This window comes from Strix uralensis, chromosome 1 (assembly GCF_047716275.1).
Source record: "Strix uralensis isolate ZFMK-TIS-50842 chromosome 1, bStrUra1, whole genome shotgun sequence".
Taxonomy (NCBI): Eukaryota; Metazoa; Chordata; class Aves; order Strigiformes; family Strigidae; genus Strix; species Strix uralensis.
This window is the reverse complement of record NC_133972.1, coordinates 51,183,751-51,208,616: the sequence shown is the minus strand read 5'-3', so window position 1 is coordinate 51,208,616 and position 24,866 is coordinate 51,183,751. Positions and strand designations below refer to the sequence as shown.

Here is a 24,866-nt window from a genome sequence, read left to right as displayed (position 1 = left end):
TATAATAATGATTGTCAGTGTTTGCTAAATTCAAAAATTGGAAAAAGCACTTAGATGTGAAATTATAGAAGTATATTGTACTTGACAATACCTACCTTTATAGATAAAAAGTTTAAAAAAAATATTTGCTGAAAGGCATAAATTAATTTCAGTAACTACAAAGGACGTCCAAATTGTAAAAATAACAGAGGAAGTAAAAGCTGTCTGGCATGCCAAACAGACTTTAATGTGATTATTAGGTACAGGTTTTTTAAATTAAAGGCAAAGAGATCTCAGATTTCATACTTGTGAAGTAATATCATTCACTTACAGGATTTAAACTGATTCTGTTTTCTCCTGCAGTCACTAATCTCATGCATTTGTGTTGCAAAAACAGACTGATTGGTATTTGCTGCCTGTACAGAAAAACACTAAGGTGACTGCAAAACAATAGACAGGTGGCTATATTTGAGTAGACATTCTGAATTATCATGAAACCCAAAAGCATAAGGTTTGGGGGACGTGCTTATTTTGTGATCTCTCTTGTATGTCCAAGCAACAAGTTCAGCCTTTAAGTCTGACTCCATGAGTTCATACTCATTGTACTTTATATGCCATTCTAAAATAGATGTCTTACTTTCAACAAATGCAAGCTCATCACCTTGCCAGGAAGAAAACATCTGTATGAGAAATGATCCATATGTAAAAGTTTGTGAATGTATTTGGTTTTTTGCTTTTGGAGATTGTTTTCCTAAGTCTGTTTTATGTTTAATTTTGAATACTATGTCTGTGTTCACTCAGTTACTGCACTCTCCAGTTGTGGATATTCTTGAAACATTCACCCTTAGCAGCTTGCATACATTTATGTAATCAATAGTTCTTCCAGTTGCTTATTGACATATAAAGACCTAGCTCTGGATCGAGGTCCAGAAGAGGTTATCAATATCTAAAATGGGATTTAGATCATATGTAGGTCATGTAGATCCCTCAATATGAGAGTCAATCTTGGAAACACCTGTCTAATCCCACAGACTCACCAGAATGTCTCTGCTTATACCTGGGGGGGGGGGGAGGTGGTTGCTGTTTACAATTCCCTCATTCTACAAAGTTTTCTTCTGTGCAGTCTTACAGTCGGCCCTACAGTTTTTGCAGAATTGGGCAGCATAATGCATCTTACACCCAAATGCAAAATGGATTGTTTTGCTTCTCATAAAGCATGACCAGAGTATTCTTCTCACTTAGAGGAGAAAGTTTTTTACAGAAGACAGTGGGATACCAGCTTTTAATTCAAATAGATGGCTTGTGGGGTGATCAAGCCAGTGATGCTGCAAATTTTTTAGAGTGCCTTGAATTCCTGGAATTCATACTTCCTGGTGAACTGGGTTTAAATTCCATTGCAGAATTCAAATCTTCTGACTCTCAGGAAAGGTAATGTGTTTGCATCAACAGTCACAAAATAGGATGTCCAAGTAGTTGTTGCAGTGGGCATTTAAGCCAAGCTCCTCTCTTAGATGAGTGCCATAGTATTGAGCTCAGTTGACTCTCAAACATAGATTTTTAACTGACAAAAAAAAAAGCATAGTATGAAGTCTCCAACATCATGACAATTCTAGTTGTTGAGTTCTTCCTCTTTCTGTGTCCTGAAAAAAGGAGCAATTCTGCTGCTGCTTTAAATTAACCATTTGGGCACTTAAACAGGAGAGAGGCTAGTGTTCTACATATGGTGATTTGGGCCAAGTTTACCTTTTTTGCAGACCACATCTTAAACTGCCTCATAATCAAACTCACAGTTGTTTTGGGGATTTCTGTTGAGGTAGCTACCTCCTCTCCATCTGCTGTGGCAAAGTTCAGAATAACCATAAGAAAATTGTACTGTAGCCAGCTGCAACTGCTTGGTCTAAGTAAATTTGGTTAAATTTGTAACATGTCTCTTGGTTCTTTCAAGAATAAAAGCACATTGTCCTTAAATACTCATTTGCGATGTTACCATTAAATCCAACGTGTAATTTGCACAGTAGATAAAGACTAGTTATGTTACATACTTCTGGGAAAGTCGGTAACAATCTATTAAGCAAATGTTATAAACAAGGCCAAAACAAAGGTGCATCTTCTGATTTGAAATATTATGTTTCAAGAGATGTAGTAAGTTGCAGATTTAGGATACTTGCGAAAGTATGGAGAATAATTTGACTTGATGCTTCAGTATTCAAAGTTTCACCGAAGTATTTGACGTCTCTTCCAAACTGGAAGACAATTTTAGCAGCCTTTCAAGTGTATGCAAGGGAAGGCAGTTTATAAAGCAACAAATTTTGAGTCTGTCATGAAAATAAAGGAATGGGTCATTATTGTTGACTGACTTGGGTCAAACAGTTCTTGATACAATTGTGGGTGCTATGAAAAAGCTGTTTAGATCTAGATTGGAAGAACAACTCAGTACAGCAGGTAATATCTTGGTTGTAAGGGGAGAACGTCAAATTTGGCAATTTATTCCGTGCTGTTCTGGAAGGTTAGATCTGCAAAAGCCTACTACTTTGACAAAGCCAGGAAGGCATTAAAATCCTGTGTCTGGCTTTTCTCTATGAGAAAAATGTGATTTTTAACTCAAATTAGCCTCAAAGATTCAAGAAATTCCTCACTGCTGCATATTAGCCTCAGCTACTCACAGGCTGTCTCCACGTTATTTTTTTTTCTCTAATTCCACAGATCTTGGGATTTTTGTACAATGTAACTAGATGGAGAGCAAGCAGGAGGATAACAACTGGGTGAACAGAACGCTGCTACTGGGACAGCAAACTTCTGACAGTTGATGCTGAGAAACTATGGCAGCTTCAGTAAATATTTAGAGAGCTTCTGCTCAGGAAGACGCTAAGAATAGTAAACAATTTTATCAGAACCTGCAGTTTTTAGTAGCACAATAACATGTCATCCTGCCTTGCAAGAAGGTTATATACATGTGAGAAGCCAAGTGACATGGGTTATTTCTTCCTCTATAAACCCCACATTATTTTCTCATAATGTTGTCAGAACCAAAGAGATTTGTACTTCTGTAATTATCTGGTGCAATTCTGATCAAAATAGTATCCTATTCAGAGAAGGAAGGTAGATTGTTGCCCACGGAAGGTTGCCAGGAGACAGCAAAATGGCAAAAGGCTTCAAAGCCCCGTTGGTGTGGGCCCTGCGAAGCTGGGCTGGTCGTGGTGCAGGTGGGGTCAGCCAAAGTGATGGGCTGGTGGCTGCTGCTGTGGGAATGGGGAGTTGCTCTGCATCTTCTGCAAAAGGGCCGTTTCTCTCTGTTTGGCATCAGCAGGATCGCTGTACCTGACTTTACAGGGTTTTCCCTCTAGATCTGTCACAATTCTGTGCTTTTTTTGTCAGCCTTCCCTGCAGGATGAAAAGTAGCCTCTCATTCATGTGATAGCAGAATTTGCTTTTGCCTGCGCTACTGAGAGTCTTTTAAGCTGACTCTGAATAATTTTACTTTTTTTTTCCCCCCTCTATATTTCTGAAGCATCGATTGTCCCATCTGAAAGAGGTGGCAGGTGTCCAGGGTAACAAGAGATTTAACATCTGGATGGTCATGATGAGGAATGTTTTTACTGCTGGGTGTCTTGCTGAGTAGCAACTAGTCTTGTGATCTGGACTAATTGTCAGCAGTACAGGAGGAAACCAGCTCTGTCTGGCTTTCATCGCATAAAATCATCCCACTAATCCCCCTTGCTTTCAATAAAATCTTTTTGTAGCTGAAGAGCTATTGAAACTGAATTCAGAAGGGAGTCCTCAGAAGCAAACTGTTCCTGGGGTGTCTTTCTGTAGGTCCCATAGTAAGATGGTTTGATTTCTACTTCAGCAATTTGATTGCTTGCATCCAACGTTAATTTTTTGGTCATCTTTCTCTGTCTAAGAAAATCTGTTTCACTGTGGGTGTGATTACCTGACTTTGTGACTTCTGTTATCCCTGGTGGACCACAGGGATGCCAAGGTTATTTGGGCATAGAAACAGCGTTTAAAGTTGATTCCTATAAAATAATGCAGTAAGTCTGTTCAGCAGTACAAATACTTGCAGGAATATGGGATCTGCCCTCTTCTTTTTTAAATCAGTTTCACAGTCTTGATCCTTATTATTTAAGGTGTCCTCAGACCCAGGATTTCTTAAAGGCTGTCTAATACTTTGGTGAAAGCTGTTGTCAACAACAGCAGGCTTTTAGCACAACTTTTCAGTCATGATAATACTCATAATTTAATATACATGAAAACTGTAATTTTAAAGCGTTATGCAGAAACAATCCGCAATAATAACTAGAAGAGTAATTCTGCAACTGCACCACACTTTGAATAAGAGTATTTCCAAGTATGTTATCTGTTACCTAATGAAAAAGTAAGAATATAAGGAAGTTATAAGAAATTCAAATAGAGAAGGCAATGGATCAATTTACATTACATAACTTAGTGGTTTTTGGGTTTTTTTAAACTCACTAAAAACTAGCTAGTAGATAACACTACTCACCACTGGAGAGGAAATTTAAATTTATATTAAGGATGTCAAGGTATGGAGGAACTGGCAACAGAAGAGTCTATGAATTTGAGTGGCAAGAGGAATGACCAAACTCAGATCAAATTGAAATACAATTTCATATGTTCCATAGGTTGGATTCCTAATAATCCTTAGTAGTTTAATACTGACATGTTACGATTCTTGCTCTGTGTCAGCATCTTTAACAGCAATGACAGTTGAAGCAGATGGACAAATCTTAAGTCTAAATAAGTGATACCTGAACTCTAAGTGAAAAGAGCTGGAGTAAACATGAACTGTACATAGCACCTGGAAAAGGACTTGCAAAATCATCCGTATGATGAAGAAAGCTGACCAAAAAAAAAGAAAAAAGAGAGAGAATAATAGACAAATAATCTTCTCGTGTAACCTGTGAATGATGATAGTAAAGCTGTAAGAAGCTTGATGAGTTGTCAAACTTATGTCAAATGAAGGTGCTTGTTCAGTGTTTGAAATTGTAGATTTTCAGTATCTAAACCATACACACAGTTGTTATTTCCAGCTTACCTGGTGAATGTTCAAATTGAAAGTCCATCAAAACATGGACAGATATCATAATGCCTTCAGAAGAGAAAGTCTTGGAAATATTCCATGTGATAAACGGAGTAACTTACTACAAATGCTACATCTGCTGGGTTCACCAAGTTGTTATGGCTAAAGTTATCCAAAATAAAATAACCTGTGGCAAGACTGTTACTTCCCCAACATGCAGAAAGTTCAGGAAATGCAGAATGCCATTAGGGTCTAGGAATAAACCAAAATCATTCACTGTTCTAGTGGAGGGGGCTGGTTTAGATTCTAATTCAGTTAGATGTAATATGCAGCAAAATTTATATCTGTTATGGGATACCTGTACTAACCTAATTTGGGAACGTCTGTCTTGTAAAGGAAACTTGAATCCAGCATATTGATTTGCACCACTAGCAATGTAAAGTTTGTCGCATGTGTAGCCTCAGGTTGAAAGATAAAATGATAATTGCCAACCTCCAAAAACGTCAGAGGCTCAACATAGAGAAAACCAAACAGTGGCATTGGGGTAGCAACTAAGTATACCTGTCTTTGTCTTGGCTTGCCATTTATTTTGCTCTGTTTTGTTCAGGGAATCTTTTCTTCTCTTTTTTTCCTGCCTTCTTGATCTTATGAGTAGGCTGTAAATCTTTGAAAGAAGTACTTCTAAAAATAGCTAAATGGTGTAGAAACAGTTTTCTGGAATATGTGAACATAGATCATGCCTTGCATATTTGCAGTGAATCCACTGCATCATTGCAGTAAGCTCTAAAGGATCAGCTACTTGTTTGCATGACAAGTTCTTCTCACTCTTTTCAAAATATGGTATATTAACTGGATTATAATACATGAATTTCTATTTAAGGGATGCATAGCAGGACACCACTAAGGATCCATTCTGTTCCGCAGTCAAGAATGGATTCCCCTCCACTCAGCCTTTTAAAGCATTGGCCTTACAGAGACACTCTGCTAATAACGAAAATGAAACACAAACATTTTAATTTGGATAATTTTAGACTATAAAATCTTCAAGGAAGGCACTTTCTATTAGTGGATCACCTATTTCAAGGGGGATCCATCCTGTTGTTTCAAAATCAGGATCATGCAGATCACAGATGGAACTGTTAGTGCTACTTAATCTGTTTATATTACTATTCTGAGATTTCTCCTTGAACTATTAAAACTTTATCATACTGCAACAGTAGAAACCGGAGTTTTCCATGCCAGATGTCTACCTCTGGATAAAGGTTTTGGGGGTTTTTTGTTCACAGAGTTTTCATTTAAACTTAATCATCCCAGAAAATTTGGCTTAATTTGTAACTGTTGAAAATAGACCACTTGGACTTGTTAAGTCATTTTGTTAAGGAGATCCAGCACTTGCCTATTTTTAAAGCAAAGTCCTGTAGTTTCATGGGCAGAAAGGTGGGTGGGAGGAACCAGACTAGACTAGAAGCAGACAGTACCAAAGTTGTTAAATATTGAAGTACTCAATTATTAATCTTGTCATAGAATAAAAATCCTGAATCTTTATATTTTCTTCTTCCAGCAGATAGCTGTACAACACCCTGGCAGGTTTGCTCTCTGGTGCTGCTCTATGTAGAGGATACTAGTCTGTTGGTTTTAACATGCATTAGTTAAAACCAGAGAGGTCTGTGCTGTGGCTCTGAAGGTCTAGGTGACTCATATTTTGGGTAAATACGATCCCACATGGAGGAATTTCTGACTTTGTAGGTGATGTGTCTTTTTACTTCTGCTCTGGGCAGCACACTGCAAAGTGCCTTACGCTAAACAGATGATAACGTCTGAAGGCCCAAGTTCAAACAGCAGGAAACGCAGGCTACCCATCCCAGGTAGTATGGGTGCTGATTCAGTGCGTTGCCCGTTTACATTTTAAGTTTTATTTGATTTGGGTGGCTCAGACTACTTGATTTCAATTTCTAGCTTTTTCACAAAGACTTCAGAAAAACTGGAATTGAGATCTGGTATTCATAAAACATTTTCAGTAATTAAAATGTGTATTTCTTTGAGTATACTACATTTTAAGATGCTTTTATGTTGTACTTGAATTTTGGAGTCTAGATCATTTGCTGAACAAACGCTAAGTGATTAAAAGGATCTTAATTTTAAATGAAACCTATTGTCTTTGTTATCTATAGCGAGGTCTGGAAATTTGGGATGGGGAAGCTCCTTGTTTTGGGTGGGGAGAAGAAAGCCTGTTTGTTTCCTTACTTAAGTGAAAATGAAAATGCTAAATGTGGCGTTATTTTTCTCCCAGGACACAGATTTCAGTATACATGGAGAGGTTGAAACAGGCAAGTTTTTTCCTGAAATATCAGGACTTAGGAGGTGTCTTTGCTGATCTTTGGCAGTCATACTGTAACATTTAATTTGGGATTGATGCCTGCCCATTAGTGTGCTTCATCATATGGACCTACATGGGTTATTTTGTTCTTTTGCTGAGTATTGAGAAACTAATATATAGAAGGTAATGATATACCTTAACTCGCCCCCCTCCCCCTCCTCCCCCCGTGGTATTTTTAGGTTAGAGAATTAGGACTTAACAATAAAAGAAAATAAAATTTGAATATCAACTGTGATGTATTATGGTGATAGTAATAGAAATGTGTAGCATTGCTTACATTATTTTAATAAGCTAGGAATGTTTTAGAAAGGACAAAGTCTGGAAAGTTACTTTTTGCCAGTTTGGGATCCATATATGAACAAAGCCAGCTGAAGAACGTCAGCCTCGCTGTATTTGATGTATGTTCAGTGTTGGTATTTTGCAGTAAGCTGCCAATGAATTCTTCAATAGCCCCAATAATGTAATTTTTTAATAGTTTTTGTTGTTGTTGTTTTAATGCAGGTTACCATGAAAGCCAAACAACTGAAGGATTCTGTTACACATACACCAGGTGTGTCCTACTAGATCCTCACTGATGCTTAGAAAAAGCGCTGTATTTGGATTATAGCTATGCAAATACGGTGCGTTTTGTACCTTTCGGGGTATGCTTTGCAGAGGGACTGTTGCAACCTTGCCTTAGTTTGAGCAAAGAGAAGAACTGATGGGTATTCTGAGGGAATGTTTCCCTTTACCTATGTCCTCCCAGGCTTCCTTATTCAGTTTATTGTGGGTTTTGTTCATTTGTTGAGGCTGTTCTGTTTGTTTGTATCGGTGTGGTAATTTACTAGTACTTCACATCTACCAGATGAGGTCATAATTGGCAAACTTCGTAACAAACACCTTGATTTCTCGATAAGCATTTTCCTTGAGCCCTTAATCCAGAGGAGCTATATTTTCTCTCTGCACTATATTGGGTACCTTTTATTTGTGGGAAGTTCCCCGGTTGTTTGTGGTTTATTTTATTTTTTTATAAGTGTAACAACAATACTTCTAACAGGTATCATTAGGCTCTCTGAGCTTAAAACGCTGGCCCAGAATTCCAAGAACATCAAAGTCAGCATGAATTTACCAGACCACATAATCACCCAGCGAGAAAGGGACGAGGAAGAGGAAGAAGAGGGAAACTACGATCATATCCCAGAGCGGATGGATGTCCAAATAGATCAGAAGGAGACCATTGCCAGTGAAACTAGACACCGCAAACGAAAAATTGTCAAAACACCTGAAATGATTTCACCAGCAATGAAAGAGGTACCCGAAGAGAAAGGCAGAGGAAGACGCCAGAAAGATTTTGATAACACCAAGCAAGAGGAAGAGAGTGATGATGAGAGCAGAAAAAGAGAGAAAAGTCGTGCTCCAGAAGAACTGTGGACTCAAAATCAGCAGAAACTTCTTGAAATGGCCTTGCAGCAGTATCCAAAGGGAACATCAGATCGCTGGGATAAAATAGCAAAATGTGTTCCTGGAAAAAGCAAGGTATGCTTAGGTTTGGCTTAACTATAGTATAAATTGAGGGGAAACATTTTCTACCAATTTATGATTACCTTAAGAACTGAGGGTCCGTGCAGAAAGGTGAGGTCTTTACTTAGCCTATCAGTTGACATAATCAACCTGAAGAGCATTACTGTCATGTTTGTTGTTTTTATTTAAAATATATTTCCATTTAATTCAGTTTGTTTGATCTGTTACAGAAAATGTTGAAATACCTCCTGTTTCATTTAAAATACCTACCTCTCCTCTGCCTTTCAGATCTTCAATTGCAGGACAAATTAGATTTTAAAACAAATTTTGATTCAAAGTTAGTAACCAAATGTTGGTGAGCCGCTTTGCTTACACTCTTACAATACCTTTCTCAACCCATCTCAATGAACAAACAAAATAAGTAATCCATCTGCAAGTGTTAAATGCTCAATAATCTAATGTTCTTTTTGTAAGTATAATCTTTTTAAAATAGCGTTGTCATCGATATAGTTGGTCTGTGCTAGATTTCGTAATAGTTGTGATAGCTTAGGTTGCTTGCTTCAGTCATTGTAGCTGCAAAAAATCCTAGTTTTATGTGTGCCAAACACAGTGTGAGAGCAGGAATCGTGGGTGGGGGATCTGAGTGTTTCTCTGGCTCTGAAGCTGTTCAACAGTATCTGGTGGCAGTAGGTGCTGTGTTAGCAAATGTAAAGGCTTGTCTTAACCCATCTGCAGCGTGGCTCTTACCAGAGTAACTATTCTGAAGTAGGTATTACAATATGACTGTTTAGTAATTGCCTTTACAGTCATTGTCAAGAAGTACCAGGCAACTGTTTTCTTGGGTTTGTGTGCTCTTTAAAGAGAGAAATTATCCATTAAGAAGCATAAATGGCAAGTTCATTTTTCTAATCCGCTCTTTACAAGATGCAGATTCTCCTTCTGAAATTCAGTGTGCAACTTTAAAACATTTTTAAAAAACAACAAAAAAACCCGCACCAAAACCAAAGAGACCCCAAAAAACCCACACACAACCCCCAGAACCTAGCTGCTCTTCTAGAATGAGGTAGCGTGTATAGAGTTAAAATAATACTAAAATATCAAACTTTTAATTAACACTTTTGTTTTTCCTTTTAGGAAGAGTGTATAGCAAGATACAAGTTGCTTGTTGAACTGGTACAAAAGAAAAAAATGGCTAAAAGCTGAATGTTTGAGCAGAAGAGATGTAGCTCATCTTTGTCAAAATGGGATTTTAAATCTCATGTGCAGGAAACTGCATTTTTGTACCTCAGTATTTCTATACGTCATGTGCCTTAGCAAAAGAAAATATTAATAAATCTGATACCATCTTACCTGTTTCGTGTGTTGAAGAATGAAGGTGTGTTTTTGTGTTGAGAGCTGCTTATGCAGATGTGTGATAATAATGTTTTAAGAATTAGTGGACCTTTAGGAAAATCCACGCTGATAATTGCGTACCGGAACTGGTGGGTTTACAGCCAATGAATGTACAGCATATAAAGAATTTCTGTTTGTTTTGAGAGAGAGAATTGATCTGAAACTGTTAAGCAAGCATGAGAGTAATGGAACTCTGCGCTCAAAATACATTTTTCTTCCTTGCAGCTATAAATCCAAGACCATCTGCTTATAAGCATGGCTGCTGCTACATGAAATGTCTAGTGGTTCTAACAATATTTTGAAATAAGTAGGATTTCTAATCCTACCTTCCATGTACATTTACATACACCTGCAATAGAACACCTTTTTTACCAACACTGCAGACTAACACACAGTGATATTTGATAGTGCTGTTAATTTGGTACGATTGAAATGGGTATGAGCATTAAAAGCTTTAATTTCCTAATTAGAATTAAGATACGTAAGGCATATAGTTCGGGACCAGTTTTTAAGTACAGAATAGGACTTAAAAGCTAACATTATTGGGCTAAGAGTTCTTGTATTTGGGAGGGTTCTTGTATACCCTGGATTCAGTATAGTTTGGTTTTATATTTGAAGAACAGGTAATAAGGGTTATTATTGCTTATTTGCTATTTTGTTTTTCATAATTTTGGCAGTTATACAAAACTTAAAATGCTGGAATAAAGGGTATTAACGGGCTGTAAATTGTCTCAATAAATCAGAGCAGTGATCATAGTCCTTTGCAAGAAACGTTAAGGACTTGCATTTTTTAACGAATTATTTACCACTCAAATTCCGATTTAAGACCAGGATTCTGGTAAGTTTTTGAGCTTTAATTCAAGATTAAAATGAAAGATCAGAGGATCATGTATGGAACTCAGAATTGCAACTCGGTGGCTGAAAATCTGTGTTAAACTTCTGCCATTTACACTGTTGATTTTCCCCAGTAACTGTTTGCCAATTGTGTTGCTTCTGACAGATCATCATTTCACAAAATTTCATCCCATAAAACTTCAAGGGAGAAGTATTTAGGGTAGTGTTCCTTTACCAATTAGAACATTTTTTTTTTTCCCATATATAAAAACTTAATAATCTTAGTCGGTAGAAATAATGATATTACAGAAACTTCACTGGACACAACATAATGCATCTAAATTTTGTTTCACAGAGAACTTCACAGGTTAACTGCATTGGAAACTAAACCTACTTAGAAGCTGTACTGTGATCTGTGTGTGCTAATTGATCAAACAGTAATTCTGTGCTACTCATGCACCTATGAAGGAAGAGTCTTAAGTGAGATCAAGTGAGGCATTTTCAAGAGAGATCAGGAAATCTTAACTTTAAAAAGATGTTAATCATCCAGAACACACAAAGATCGATGGCTGTAGCTGTAAAGCAAGGTAACTGAAATGGCTACAAAGAAAAGCTGCTGAAATGGTTAGGTGAATTGGTGAAAATTAACTTGGTGGAGCATTGATAGGGCTGGGGTAGAAGAACATGAGCGAATGGAGATGCATTGTTCATGAAAAAAATAGACTGGTAATTGGAATATTTCTGCTGCTTCAAAAAAAGAAAGCAAGTAACAGGAGAGTATAGCCTGTGAGGATAAAGGGGTCATCTTTCCTTTCCACTCTGGACTTAGAAGACTTCACCTGGAATGGTGTTCCCAGTTTGGTGTATCACACTTCAAGGAAGCTGTAGACCATCCAGAAGAGAGCAAAGAGAATGATCAGAGTCTACAAAGCCCGATTTGCTAGGAAGGCCAGAAGGAATTGGTGGTATTTGCTCTACACTAGCAAGAGCGAGAGATAAATCTGGTCAAGTATGTAAAAGCGGAGCTTCGCACTTGCGTGACCTCTGTGTCTCCCTGATGCAGTTGATACTGTTACATGCCTGTTGTGGCTATGAAGAATAATAATGGGCTCAGTTTGAGGCAAGACATAGTTTTGGTAGATGCTGGGGCAACAAAATCCAGTGGCAAATGTAATAAGGACTTGGGAGGACTTTGACACTTTTTTAGTTTGGTTTTAAAGATTGGAAATCTTAAACTTGCATGTGTAAGAGTACCTGCACAACACTTGCCCGTATCACTGCTGTGTATGTATGTGGCAATAACTACATACTGCCCCCCCAACACACTCAGCTTCTCTCCGCTCTAGACTTTCTGGATGGGGTCTAAGGAAGAAGGACAAGCACCACTTACTGGTAAGAAACCTTTTTTCTCCTTTTTGTTTGTAAGAACATTCATGCTGAGAAACTTAAAGCAGTGCTCCTGACAAATACACTTTAGCTGAAGAAAGATCCTTAAGGATGGGTGAAGGTTGTACCTGCCATTCCGTCACGCTTGTCAGGCTGAGTACCCTGAAGCGATGGTGTCTAATCACAGGTGCTGCTCAGGCCTGGATGCATGGGAGTTGATGGATTGCATCCCTCCTGCTTGAACAATCAAGCTGCCTGGAAGTAGAGGCGAGCTGGCTGTGTAAGAGAAATGTATTGGCCTCTTCCGCAGTGGAACAGCACCGTGAATTGGGGCTGGGCCCAACTGTGTCATTGTCCAGAACTGGAAAGGATTTGCGATGCACTGGTGGGTCATTGGGATGGGAAGCTGGTTTCACACTGAGTAGTCTGGCAGTGTAGGTCTTGGGATGAGGATCTAACCTTTGGATCTCATCTTTGCAACCAGATGCTCAGAGATGCCTGTGGAGGAGGGCTCCTTCACCTAGTGATGTAGTGAAAGCCTGGGCCAGGTCCCACCCAGTCCTACCTCATGCTTGGTTCTTCAAGGGCCAAAGGTGTTGGCCCAGTCTAAGCTTTAGCTTTTGTGTTTGGCTGTGGGGAGGAAGACGGGAGGGGCAAGTCCAGACTTTTAGGGCCTCTCAGGGTCCTCCCCTGGGGTTGGTAGGTGTTTTCTGGATGCAACTTCTTCCAAGTTCTGTTCTGGCACAGAATGCAGATTTCCTTTAAAGTAAGGTTAATATTTGCCTGCTAGGAAAATAATTTTTTCTCTCCTGGGCAGTTTTGCACTAAAACTTCATGCATGAAAAGCTTTCAGCCTTCAAGGGTCTGTGCTGTAGCTTCTATACTGTGACTTGCACCTAAATGAGTCAGTTTTGAGTCTGTTTTGACCATCTTTGCACATCCCTGTTGATGGGAGAGGCAGACCACTACGGAAAGGGGCATTTGGGGCAGACTAGCCAGGGAGGGCAGTATTGCCGTACCATGCTGAGGGTACAGTCCAAATGCCAAGCTAAAGCATCAGAATTTTGTGAAATTATAGCCTGACAATCATACACAAGTGTATGAGTAGAATATGATTGAGATGGTATAAAGGTTAACAGTGCTCTAATTTAGGTTAGTTCTAGAAGAAAGACCAACAGATGCTGTTCTGTAATGTCCTGTAGATCTAAATTTTTGGACTAAATTATTCTCAACTTTACAGCTGTCAGTGTATGAACTGATTAAAAAAAAAAAAGTTGTTTCAGGGAGGATACTGCAATGTGACCTCTCCATGAGATGACAGGGTTTGAAAACAATAGAAACACAGTGTTTGACTTTAAAAGAGCTCTCCTTCAGGCAGAACCAACTGAGATATGAGTGCAGCTTATGAAAAACAGGCACCAGAAAAAATCAAGTCAGTTAAATGTCACACAATGATATTGCTGAAAGAGTAGCTCCTGCTAACACAGCCTGAATGGCTGAAGTTGATAAAACCAGGGTTTGAGATGTCACAGGCTGTCCAGAATTAGTTGGCTCCTGTAAGCCATAAGGTGTGTTGTCACTGTTGTCAGTAAAGCTGGATTGTGGTGAAAAAAAAAAACAAACCAGCAGAAAGTTCAAAAGCCTGTTAACACGAAACTCTTCTGAAATGCAGCGCATTTAATTCTGTGCTGCTCTCGTGACACTGAGCCCAGAGCAGTTCCCGACGCGTTTGAGGGGAGCTCGGAAGCCCGTGACTCGGCTGCCAGGGACCTGCGTAGTGGCTTGGGCTGCTTTGGCATCATCAGAGGCATTCCACAGGGACGGCAGTATCGGCTTCTACTGAACTGGTGCCAAATCAGCCACAGACCATCATCTTTGATGTCAGGATCTGCAAAATCATTGAAACAAGGTTGGTTTTGACTACATCTGGCCCTCATGTGAACTTGGCTTTGATGTGGTCTCTTTCTTTAAAGGGCTAGTGAATTGGATTTTTGTTTGGATGTCAGAACTGTCCTTTTCATTATTTCCCTGCTGTTGATTGCTGGTCCATCAGGACTACGCGTACTGTAAAACATCCACTGCTATCTTGGGCTTCTGGCACCAATCTCTAATGAGCTGAGATTGTAAGGATGTCCTGAATTTGACAGTTGCACCAGTATTTCCAACCTTGCCCCTTTCATGCTTCTCTACATCATACCAAGAGACCGATACCAGTGTTTGGGCAGTCTCCCTCAAATAAAAGAAACACAAGGAGAAGCAGGATGTACCACTGTTACTGGTTTCTGTGGTGCTGCTCCAAGAGGAGCAAGACATTTCTTGTCTTTAGCCGAGGTCCACAAATAAAGCAGCAGTGATGTAACCCTCCAGTCCCTGCCTCCAGTAGAAGGGACACGCGGGAGGCCCTGTGACGGTGGGCAGTGTGGGCTTTTCTTCCCCCTCACCTACAGGTCTAGCAGGAGGTAGTGTAAGTCTAGTGGCCCAGCATATATGTGCTACATACTCTCCCTTGTTGGCATTGACTAACAAATAGTCAAAGCCCAACAGAGCCCAAAGACAGATGGTACCCAGTGCTAGAGCTTGTCTAGACAGGTCTCAGCAGTAGAAACACCTTGTCTTCTGAGCCTCTTCATCTAATGGCATAAAACATTCATCAGCTACCCCTCAAACGTAGGGAATTTTTTCTAGCCCTGATGGCCAAGGAGCCATTGAGCAGGTGGGGGTTAGGGATGCCCCTAGCTGATGATGTTTCACACTGCCCTAGTGCTAGTTCTGCGCTTGCTCATTTACCTGTCGTCTTTCAGGACTCCAGTCTTCCCTATCTGAAAATAAAACAAAAATATTCAATCCTCAGGACTTGAGCAGATGGAACAATATACGAACGGCAGAGGCCTGTGGCAACAGCACCTTCCTGCTGCTTGTTCCAAAGGAGAGTCTCAGCCTGAGCCTGCACTGGACTAGCGAGGGGCTAAAAATCCTGAGGAAGCCGTAATGCAGCCCTTGTCTGCCAAAACCTGCACTACCCCAAACCTCACATTGTATCTTTGAGCGACAGTAAGGGAAGGGTCAAGTTTCTCCTTGGTGCCTGGGAAATAAAAGACCAGGAGTTCAGCTGTGCATCTGCCACCCCCTCCACAGACAGTAAGCAGAATTCCTGGGAAAAACATTGAGCTGATTTCACAGAAAATGGAGTACAAAATTTACAGCAACAACCAAAAGCCTCAATCACCTCAACCCAAGCACGATGTAGATAAAGAACCCATCCCCTCTCTGCACAGCTCTCACCACATTATTTCAAAATGAACTGGGGCCATTAGAGCAGCAGCTCACTCCTCCTCCTGCCATTTCACAGTAATTTCTCTTTGAAGGATGAAAGCAAAAAACTGACATCAGACTACAGCACAGGGCTGCAACTGGACATTTGGGTCCAGTAAGCAAGAGTGTCCCTGGACAGTATTGCAGCTGCATCAGGGGCTCCTGAAAGCAAAAATTTACATGAGAAACATTTTTTAAAATTGGTTGTAATACATTTTAGCGGTCATGTACAACTGAAATCCTTCCTGTCACTTGATGTTAATAGAAATGTTCTGTTCTACACAACTCACACTCCCACAAGCAGTATACCACTATAAACATTATTAAAGTTTATTAACAAAAGCTTTGTACATATCTTTTCATACACTTGGAATTTTACATCTAGTCAAAATAACAGCACATTTCCATCTTACCTTTTGTACAAATTGTTACAGAATATCCACCAGTGGGTTGAGTAAGTAAAATAAACCACTGGTTTACTTTTGTAAAGTATCTACAAAAGTGATTTGTGACATTTTTAAAAAATTCCCCAGAACATATAAAAATAAATTATTTTTACTTTTTCAATTAAATCTACTAATTAGAAATATTACAAATCAAAATATCAATGTTTTCTTATGAATTCTTCACAATACAAAACAGATTCACAAAACTTTATTTACAGAAATGAGGTAAGAACTGTGCAATGTTTAACTAAGAAACATATTGCAGAATTAACATGTTCTTCCAAATAAGTACACAGTGGAGGTCTAATTACAGCTGGGTCTCTTCCTCTAATAATTCCCACCTTAACATTGATTAGTGGTCATTACCCCCATTTAAACTATCCTTCACCATACTGCATAGACTCACGCCGTGAAACCAGCTACTGTCGGAAGTGTTGTAACACAAGTTCACCCGTTTCAACCACTGGTAAATTTTAGTGGGAAATAGTAACTCACTTTTTTGGTAATTTATTAGTGAAAACTGACCCAGGTAACAATCTGCCTGAGCGATCTACAGTGGTATAAACACCTCTAGTAAAGGCAGAGCAACAAGGCTGCTGGTGCAACACAGAATATTCCCGCTGCTAACAAGGACACGTCTAGTGCATGATCAGCTGTTTGCAGCCATTTCAACAAAACGGAGGTAGCAACAGGCACTTGGTTTAGGCCAAACACTACACGTACTTCTTCCAGTGTGGCCTTCTCATCTGGTAAGAAAACTTTGTCACTAGAACCAAACTGGTTCCTTTAAAAACCTCAGAACTCTAAAACCTACACCAAAATTAATAAACTTTGGATTCCATACTGTAATTCTTACTCAGGAAAAACTCCCTCTACATAACAATGGGAATTTAAAGGAATAAAAAGTTCAGAAGTGGATTCCCTTATGAGTCAGATTTCAAAACAGATGCTTAAAAAACAACAAACAGCAAGTCCTGGCTGCCATTACAAGCTTAGTCTAAAAGGATATATTGCAACCGCAGCAGAAGATAAGACTGGCTGGGGCTGGGTTGGGTTGGTTGTTAAAACTACCGCTCTGAAACCGAAGTAATGCATGACTGCAGACAGTTTACTAGCCTTTAAATTTATAAGATTAGGACTGAAGAGTCAAGTATATGTTTTTCTATAGTTGAATCTGTACTTAGTACCATCATATTGACCAAATAACTGTGGTTTGCAGGGTTTTATCTACTTCACAGTCTGAAACATTAAAAAGTACATCCATTTTAGTGCAACAAGAAAGCAAATTGAAAGCCTACCAAAAATGTCCTAATGACAATTATTAACCTTTTGCTGTGCAGGAAGAGTTCCTTGTTGAATTTCTTCAATCTGCAGAAAGGAAAACTGCAGTTTGCAGCCAGATGAAGTGCTATAACAGCAGGACACGCAGTTCTCAAGTATCATTCAAATGTCAACTCTTCTCTGACGCAACTGGTCCAGTTTTATCATTGAGCCTCTGTGTAAGAGAAAATACTTCTAAAAATCAGATTATAAAATACAGAGTTAAGTAAAAAATTCATACAAATGACAAAGCAGTTGAGGTCCATTTACTAGAGCTATCTGAATAGTAACTTTTGCATTGTAAAGAATCATCATGTATTGTAGAATAAAAAGGGGGAAAGGAAAGAACAATTAAAGGAGTAGTCCTACACTGACGCAACTCATACTAAGGTCATCACAGCTAGCATTAGAAAACAGCATTAGAAAACACCAATCTTGCTTCTATGTGCATACCAACAAGACTTGCTGTTCCTGGCTGCTGGTCTCTACTTAGAACCGCATGATGGTCAAGACAAATACCAGGCCACCTCTGCTACATTTTACCCACCGGTGATGGCTGAATTCTACACTTCTCCATCAGAACAGAAATACAACTTCCATTTTGCCCGCCATGATTATTTTTCTTTCATAAATTGCTACAAAGACATTTCCTGCAAGTATTGAACAGGACCGAGCAAAAACCTCGTCTCCTTCACTGAGCATTCAGAAATGCCTGAAAACCTGTTCCAAATGGAAATGAGATTAAAACATTCAAACTTTGGCCAAATAGAGACTTTGTTAAAAATTCTTTTTGGATTAAAGTAGTTCAATAATCCAATGCAATCTGTCTCAATTCTAACCTTTAATGAAAAAAAAATGAAAGCAATTTCAAAAGAAATTTATTTCTAAGGGTTTTGTTTGAAGGATGTTCTGAGATTTCCTGGAATTGTTTACAGCTAACTGTTATTAGAACAAAAACTAAAACTGTAACAGCAGATTTGTATAATATACTAGTGCTGCCCGGTCACACTGTCCAAAGGTAGTAATAGCCATTTCAAAGAATTCTAAATAAGGTCACATATATAATAGTTTGTTCTGAGGCAAACCAAATATGGGGCCTCAATTCCATTCACTACTAATTTTTAGAAAATGAAGGGAGATAAATTTTAAACATACTAGAACAAACCGTGAATGTGTCTAAACGAAGGCAAGGCACTGAGCAAGCCCCTGTGACAGCACTTCTGCTCCGACAGTTGGGGACCAGGAGAGAGCGTGATCTTGCCAGAGTCCCACAGTTTGCAGTCTGGTTGCAACATCACAACAACAGACCAAACAGAAGTGACAATGACCACGCGCAGAGCTTAATAAAAGTAAACGCTCGGATTTTTGAATGGAAGGGGGCTGCTTCTAGGAAAACTGTCTTGAAAACTCCTTATCATGTGTGTTTTGTGTCTCACCTTATGTTTGGGAAGTACCACAAAAGCCCAGCTGCCTGAGTCCTCCACCACTGTGCCCCTAAAGCAGCTGGAGGCTTTGGAGGTGGGGAGCAGAGAGGGGACCAATATCTAGCCCCAAACTCTTCCTGCCTGCTGTTGCAGACAAGCTTCCCTTTTTTAACTACCTCTGCCACTTGATGTCTTGTCCAAGGAATACTGGAACTTTGTCTTGCTGCTCTAGTCACCCTTCATTTTTACAAGTTCCACATGCTCCTTCCCTTCATCCTTTCTTAATTGTATGACCTTAGAGAATGAAGTCTATTCTCTGACTCCCTGAAGAAAGAATTCCTGTCTTGGGGATGGAGGTTATGGGCAAACGCTGAAGACAACAGAACATCTTTGGTGGAAGAATGCGTCTTGTTTCCCTATCTGTCTAGGAAAGGTTTTACTACTCCACTGAGCAAAGGAGTCACTCAGCCGCCCAGTGTACAGCCTCATCCTCCCACACCAGAACCAAGATACAGACACAGCCCACTCTGCTAATACATTTCACCCTCCCAGCAATGGGCTCCTCATCTCTGAAGTCAACTAATCTCTGCAGCTCCACAGTGCCCAAGGCCTGGCCGGGACGAACTCTTCAAGTAAGGTGATAAAAGAATGAACTACAAAACAATGGACACGAAGTTGGGGAAGAAGGTAGGGTGAGGAGGACTAGGGCTGCAGTTGTCACTACAAGAGGAAGGCAAGGGTTACTGGATTGCGGTCCTGATCCAGGGAAACAGGAACGTGCAGCAGACAGGTTAGGTGTAAGTGACTACAAGTTCACAGAGTTCTGAACCTCATTAAGTGCAGCCCAAGGCTCAAGAAAAATAAAATAAAGAAAGAATCTACCATCCTTGAGTTGTGAATACAGGCACATAACTTGCTACTTATCTTTTAGTTACCTCATGGAGGTACTACATTGAAAACGAGGTGAGAAATATACTTACTGTCACCTTCTGAGCTGCGTTATCTCCATGAATTGTAAGGAATGGGTTGGTAGTAGCCGCGTTAAGTGGTGAGGCCTGTGTGCCTGAAAGTAAGTTGTTTATGGGTATCTGTGCTCCTCCAGTAATCTGCAATTGCTGTACTTCAGACTGATGGTGTTGGTGGTGGTGATGTTGCTGCTGTACTAACTGATACAAAAGGGCTTGATGTTGTTCCTTGAGGGAGGAGGGGGGAAAAAAAAATAAATCAAGAATTAGTTACTGAAAAAATAGCTCCTCCTTGGGTTCTTGCTTACCCAAGTCTCCAGCCAGTGCAACCCCTAACCTAATTCCCAACTAATTTAGGTTACACTAATGAAGTTCCACAAGACTGTGGGAAAGGGAAGAAAGCGCCCATAAAATTTCCTGAAATCAGTAGCTCACCACAAGTTCAGCTAAGCCTGCTGGCTTCATCAGGTCTCTATCAGAAGAAACACAGCTGAGAAGAATATCAAACCATGTTTGTCAGAGTACTGAACCACACAATTAACAATACAAATAGTTAAGTCAGTTACCTAATGGTCAATATGAATACTGCAAGGCAGAGCAAAGACAGCTCACAAGATGATACCCAAAAATCTTTTGCTAGAGTCCTAGTGGAATCAGAGAATAGCTGAGGGTATTGTTAGAATCCATATGTGGTCCCAACTCTGCTGCCCAGAGCTGATGCTGAGGGAGACAATCCACCATGTCCACACAGGACAAAACGGGACTGAAGGCACTAAGGAACGATTCTTCTAGCAACATGTACAGCCCAATAATATCCTGCAATTTAGTATGACTATCATCCAAAAAGGTCGAAGTAACTGAAAAACTAAAAGATTATCAAAACCTGTAATATCAAGTTAAACACGTTTCTAGTATTTATATTAGGCTGAGGAGTTTATCCATGCCTTGGAATACAATAGAGGAATAAAAGATAATTAACTGGAAAACTTACTGATGTGAGTTGCTGGGTACTTAGTAATTGCTGAAATTGCTGGTGCTGCTGATGGAGTAGAAGTTGTCTCTGCTGGTCAGGAAGTAATCCTAGTCCCGAGGCACTGTAAGGTTTGACAGGGTAATACTGTAGTTTATATGAAAGTACGGGAACTATATAACTAGAGAGTGCCTATTTAGCATTTTGACTGCACACTGTCAAATTGTCTGTCCAGTTGCATTTTTTGATACCTAGACATTACACCACCACCCCCAGTCTCATTTATGCTAAGCAACAACAACAACATCTTGCCTGTAACATAAGCCTACTAGGTGCATGTTATTTTAAACTCAGATAATTACCATTTACATTTTTTCAAATACTTTATACAGAAAGGCCAGATTTTATATTGTAAGACAGCTCTCGCCAACCTTTAATACTTGGTTAACTAGCATTTACTCTGTCCTGGTTTTCTTCCAATTCTCATCTTTTGCTATAATCAGGTCTATCACTATTGCCTATACCGTGTCTGTAATTTTGTGAACACACCCAGCCTTGAAGCGGGTCCAGCTGATCCTGCCATGGAATGAAGCAGGCTGCCTCTGCACTTGCCTGCTACTTAGCTCCCCGTCCTTATTTTCATGCCTACATAAAATTTTCTGCAGCTATTTAGGAAATTGGGCAGGAAACTGCTCCAGCTGACAACTGGTCTAGAAATAAAGGTTTCTTCAGCTACGCCAGTTCACTGCAAGACCAACAGCATGAACAAAGGCGGTTTTGGAACAAAAGACCAGGAAGACAGCTGGATTTACTCTTTAGGTATCAGTGTTAGCTTTTACTGGTTTAAAACACCCACTGAATTATGAAGCTGTAGTTTCATGATAGGTTTACCCTACTATTGAAACGTTAAGTAATTCCCTTTCAGCTGCACATTTCTGTCCCCTCCCCTTGCGCTGGCTCTTGCACAACGAGCTGCATCTCCTGGAAACTAAGCTGAAACCGAAGCCAATACAAAACACACTGAAAGATTATCTGTTCATGTAGATGAGGTTATTGCATGAATGCACAAGCACTAGTACCAGCCAGAAGGTGTGTGCAGGATGGCCAACGGGATGGCAGGACTGCTAGCTGTGATTGGTAGTAAGGAATTAACTTAAATCAGCCACAAATCCACATAGTTAGGTTACAATCATTTAGCTCTTTGGGACATAATATTTCTCTCACCTTTCTACAGTAGTTAGCACACTGTAGCCTGGCTCCGTGATCACTTTTACATTTACTTTGTATTAACCAGCCAGTATGAAAATACCCATACCATCAGCATTCTCTACTGCTGGGACAGGGCAAGCAACATATAAACTTTGTTTCATACTTCACTGGATGGTCTTAACGCTATGGGAAACATGCTGGGCTGCACTTACTATTTCCTATGGGGAATGGGAAACCTGTGTCTATGGGGCTGGATGGGATCCACCCCAGGGTACTGATGGAGCTGGTGGAAGTGCCCACCAAGCCACTTCCCATCATTTATCAGCAGTCCTGGCTCACCGGGGAGGTCCCACCTGACTGGAGGTTAGCAAATGTGATGCCCATCTACAAGAAGGGCCAGAAGGAGGATTCAGGGAACTACAGGCCTGTCAGTCTGGCCTCCATGCCAGGGAAAGTTATGGAGCAGATCATCTTGAATGCCATCACATGGCACATACAGGACAAGAAGGCGATCAAGCCCATCCAGCTTGTGTTTATGAAAGACAGGTCCTGCTTGACTAGCCTGATCTCCTTCTACGACAAGGTGACCCGCTTAGCGGATGAGGGAAAGGCTGTGGATATTGTCTACCTGGACTTTAGTAAAACCTTTGACACCGTTTCCCACAACGTTCTCCCGGAGAAACTGGCTGTTCATGGCTTGGATGGGCACACGCTTTGCTGGGTGAAAAACTGGTTGGATGGCCGGGCCCAAAGAGTTGTGGTGAGTGGAGTTAAATCCAGTTGGTGGCCGGTCACAAGTGATGATCCCCAGGGCTCAGTACTGGGGCTGGTTCTGTTTAATATCTTTATCAATGATGTGGATGAGGGGATTGAGCGCACCCCCAGGATCTGGACAGGCTGCATCGATGGGTCGAAGCCAACAGTATGAGATTCAACAAGGCTGAGTGCCGGGTCCCGCACTTGGGTCACAACAACCCCATGCAACGCCACAGGCCTGGGGAAGAGTGGCTGGAAAGCTGCCTGGCAGAAAAGGACCTGGGGGTGTTGGTCGACAGTCAGCTGAATATGAGCCAGCAGTGTGCCCAGGTGTACAGGAAGGCCAATGGCATCTTGGCTTGTATCAGAAATAGTGTGGCCAGCAGGACTAGGGACGTCATCATCCCGCTGTACTTGTCACTGGTGAGGCTGCACCTCAAATACTGTGTTCAGTTTTGGGCCCCTCACTACAAGAAGGACATTGAGGTGCTGGAGTGTGTCTAGAGAAGGAAAATTAATCTGGTGAAGGGTCTAGAGAATAAATCTTATGAGGACCAGCTGAGGGAACTGGGGTTGTTTAGCCTGGAGGAAAGGAGACTTGGGGGAGACCTTATTGCTCTCTACAACTACCTGAAAGGAGGTTGTAGTGAGGTGGGCATTGGTCTCTTTTCTCAAGTAACAAGCAACAGGACAAGAAGAAACAGGCTCAAGTTGCTCCAGGGGAGGTTTAGATTGGATATTGGGAAAAATTTCTTCATCCATAGGGTTGTCAAGCACTGGAACAGGCTGCCCAGGGAAGTGGTTGAGTCACTATCCCTGGAGGTATTTAAAAGACACAGATGTGTCACCTAGCAGTGTTAAGTTTGCAGTTAGACTCGATCTTAAAGGTCTTTTCAAAGCTAATTCTATGATTTCCCACCACCTACTTCACATTCATTACTATCACTTCTACCACTCTCCTGGTTCCCAGACCTCTTATCAAAGGTCTTTTTCCCTAGCCAATAAGTTAATTCTATGGACCTTGTCCTGCAAAAGCTGTTCTGCCTCTGCTTATTCTTGCAGTACTGTTTTTTCCCTTGTATTCTATCCTTTTCTGAAACTGCATAATCAGAACTACACATAGTATTCCAAGTGCACATACACACCAGGGATTTAACGTACCAGAACACAAAATGGATAACACCATTCTATTTATTCCCCAATAACTGCTAGCAATATTTGATTGTTGATGAAAGCAGAGATGACACTTCACCTACCCAAGGAAACTCCTAGATCCTCCTGTGCTACAACAGCAAAACTCAGGTCTAACATAAGCTAGAATTGCACATGTGTTTGACATTCAGAAGATGACACTCATCATGATGTTCATTGAAATTCCTTCAAACATCTTTAAATTGAACTGTATCAAAAATATTTGTAACAACTGCAAAAAATAAGTACCTTCAGTTTGACTAGTATTACCATCATTTCCTTCTTCTCTTTTTACCTCCCTTTTTCTGTATTCTTCTATACTGGAACGAATCTTCTCCACTGTTTTTTCATTCTTTTACCCCATTCTTTCTTTTTCCTATATCATGTTTTACTTTTGCACTTCTTTTTTTCTGCTGTTGTTCTCCCTCCTCTATCTGCTCTACCCTTCTCTCTTGCTCTGCACTGGCACTCAAAAGAAAATACCCTCAGCCAGCAGCTGAGATCTAAGCATCTAGAAACAAAACCTAACTGCAAAAGATAAAACGCTGCAGCTCCTGAGCTTCCCAGAAGAGACAGTTCACTGGACTTCACCACAGAGCTTTCTCTAAACCAGGTCAGCTTGGAATGTAAATTTAATCCTTTTCAGCTTCTCATTAAAAGGTATATGATCAGTCTGAAATTCTCCGTCCTACAGTCTCCTCTGGTTGTGAGAATGTAAAGAAGCAATCCTATCTTCTTCCTCAAATCACTTAATCTCCCGATTG

General features: G+C 40.3%; 2 protein-coding genes and 1 long non-coding RNA gene across 9 annotated transcripts in view; 1 reads left to right on the top strand and 2 right to left on the bottom strand.

Moving 5' to 3' along the window:
* The window catches only part of DNAJC1 (DnaJ heat shock protein family (Hsp40) member C1), a 121,668-nt gene extending 111,422 nt beyond the window's left edge, over positions 1-10,246 (top strand). The window contains exons 10-12 of the mRNA XM_074865942.1: positions 7,899-7,947; positions 8,434-8,912; positions 10,032-10,246. Of these exons, the coding sequence (XP_074722043.1) occupies positions 7,899-7,947; positions 8,434-8,912; positions 10,032-10,100 (597 nt within the window). The 3' untranslated portion in view covers positions 10,101-10,246. The remainder of the gene's footprint in view (positions 1-7,898; positions 7,948-8,433; positions 8,913-10,031) is intronic.
* An 876-nt stretch (positions 10,247-11,122) lies between these two features.
* On the bottom strand, positions 11,123-15,972 carry LOC141942527 (uncharacterized). The gene is made up of 2 exons (XR_012628655.1): positions 15,792-15,972; positions 11,123-14,397 (listed from the first exon to the last, which is right to left on the bottom strand). It is a non-coding gene; the product is annotated as an uncharacterized LOC141942527 (long non-coding RNA).
* Positions 15,973-16,127: 155 nt separating this feature from the next.
* Positions 16,128-24,866, bottom strand: part of MLLT10 (MLLT10 histone lysine methyltransferase DOT1L cofactor) — a 131,973-nt gene continuing 123,234 nt past the window's right edge. For 5 of the 7 annotated variants that reach the window (XM_074865919.1, XM_074865868.1, XM_074865879.1 and 2 more), the window contains 3 exons: positions 20,968-21,070; positions 19,992-20,204; positions 16,128-17,779 (listed from right to left, as the gene is read on the bottom strand). In XM_074865919.1, the coding sequence (XP_074722020.1) occupies positions 17,711-17,779; positions 19,992-20,204; positions 20,968-21,070 (385 nt within the window). In that variant the 3' untranslated portion in view covers positions 16,128-17,710. The remainder of the gene's footprint in view (positions 17,780-19,991; positions 20,205-20,967; positions 21,071-24,866) is intronic. The other 2 variants (XM_074865889.1, XM_074865900.1) reach the window with 1 other exon arrangement.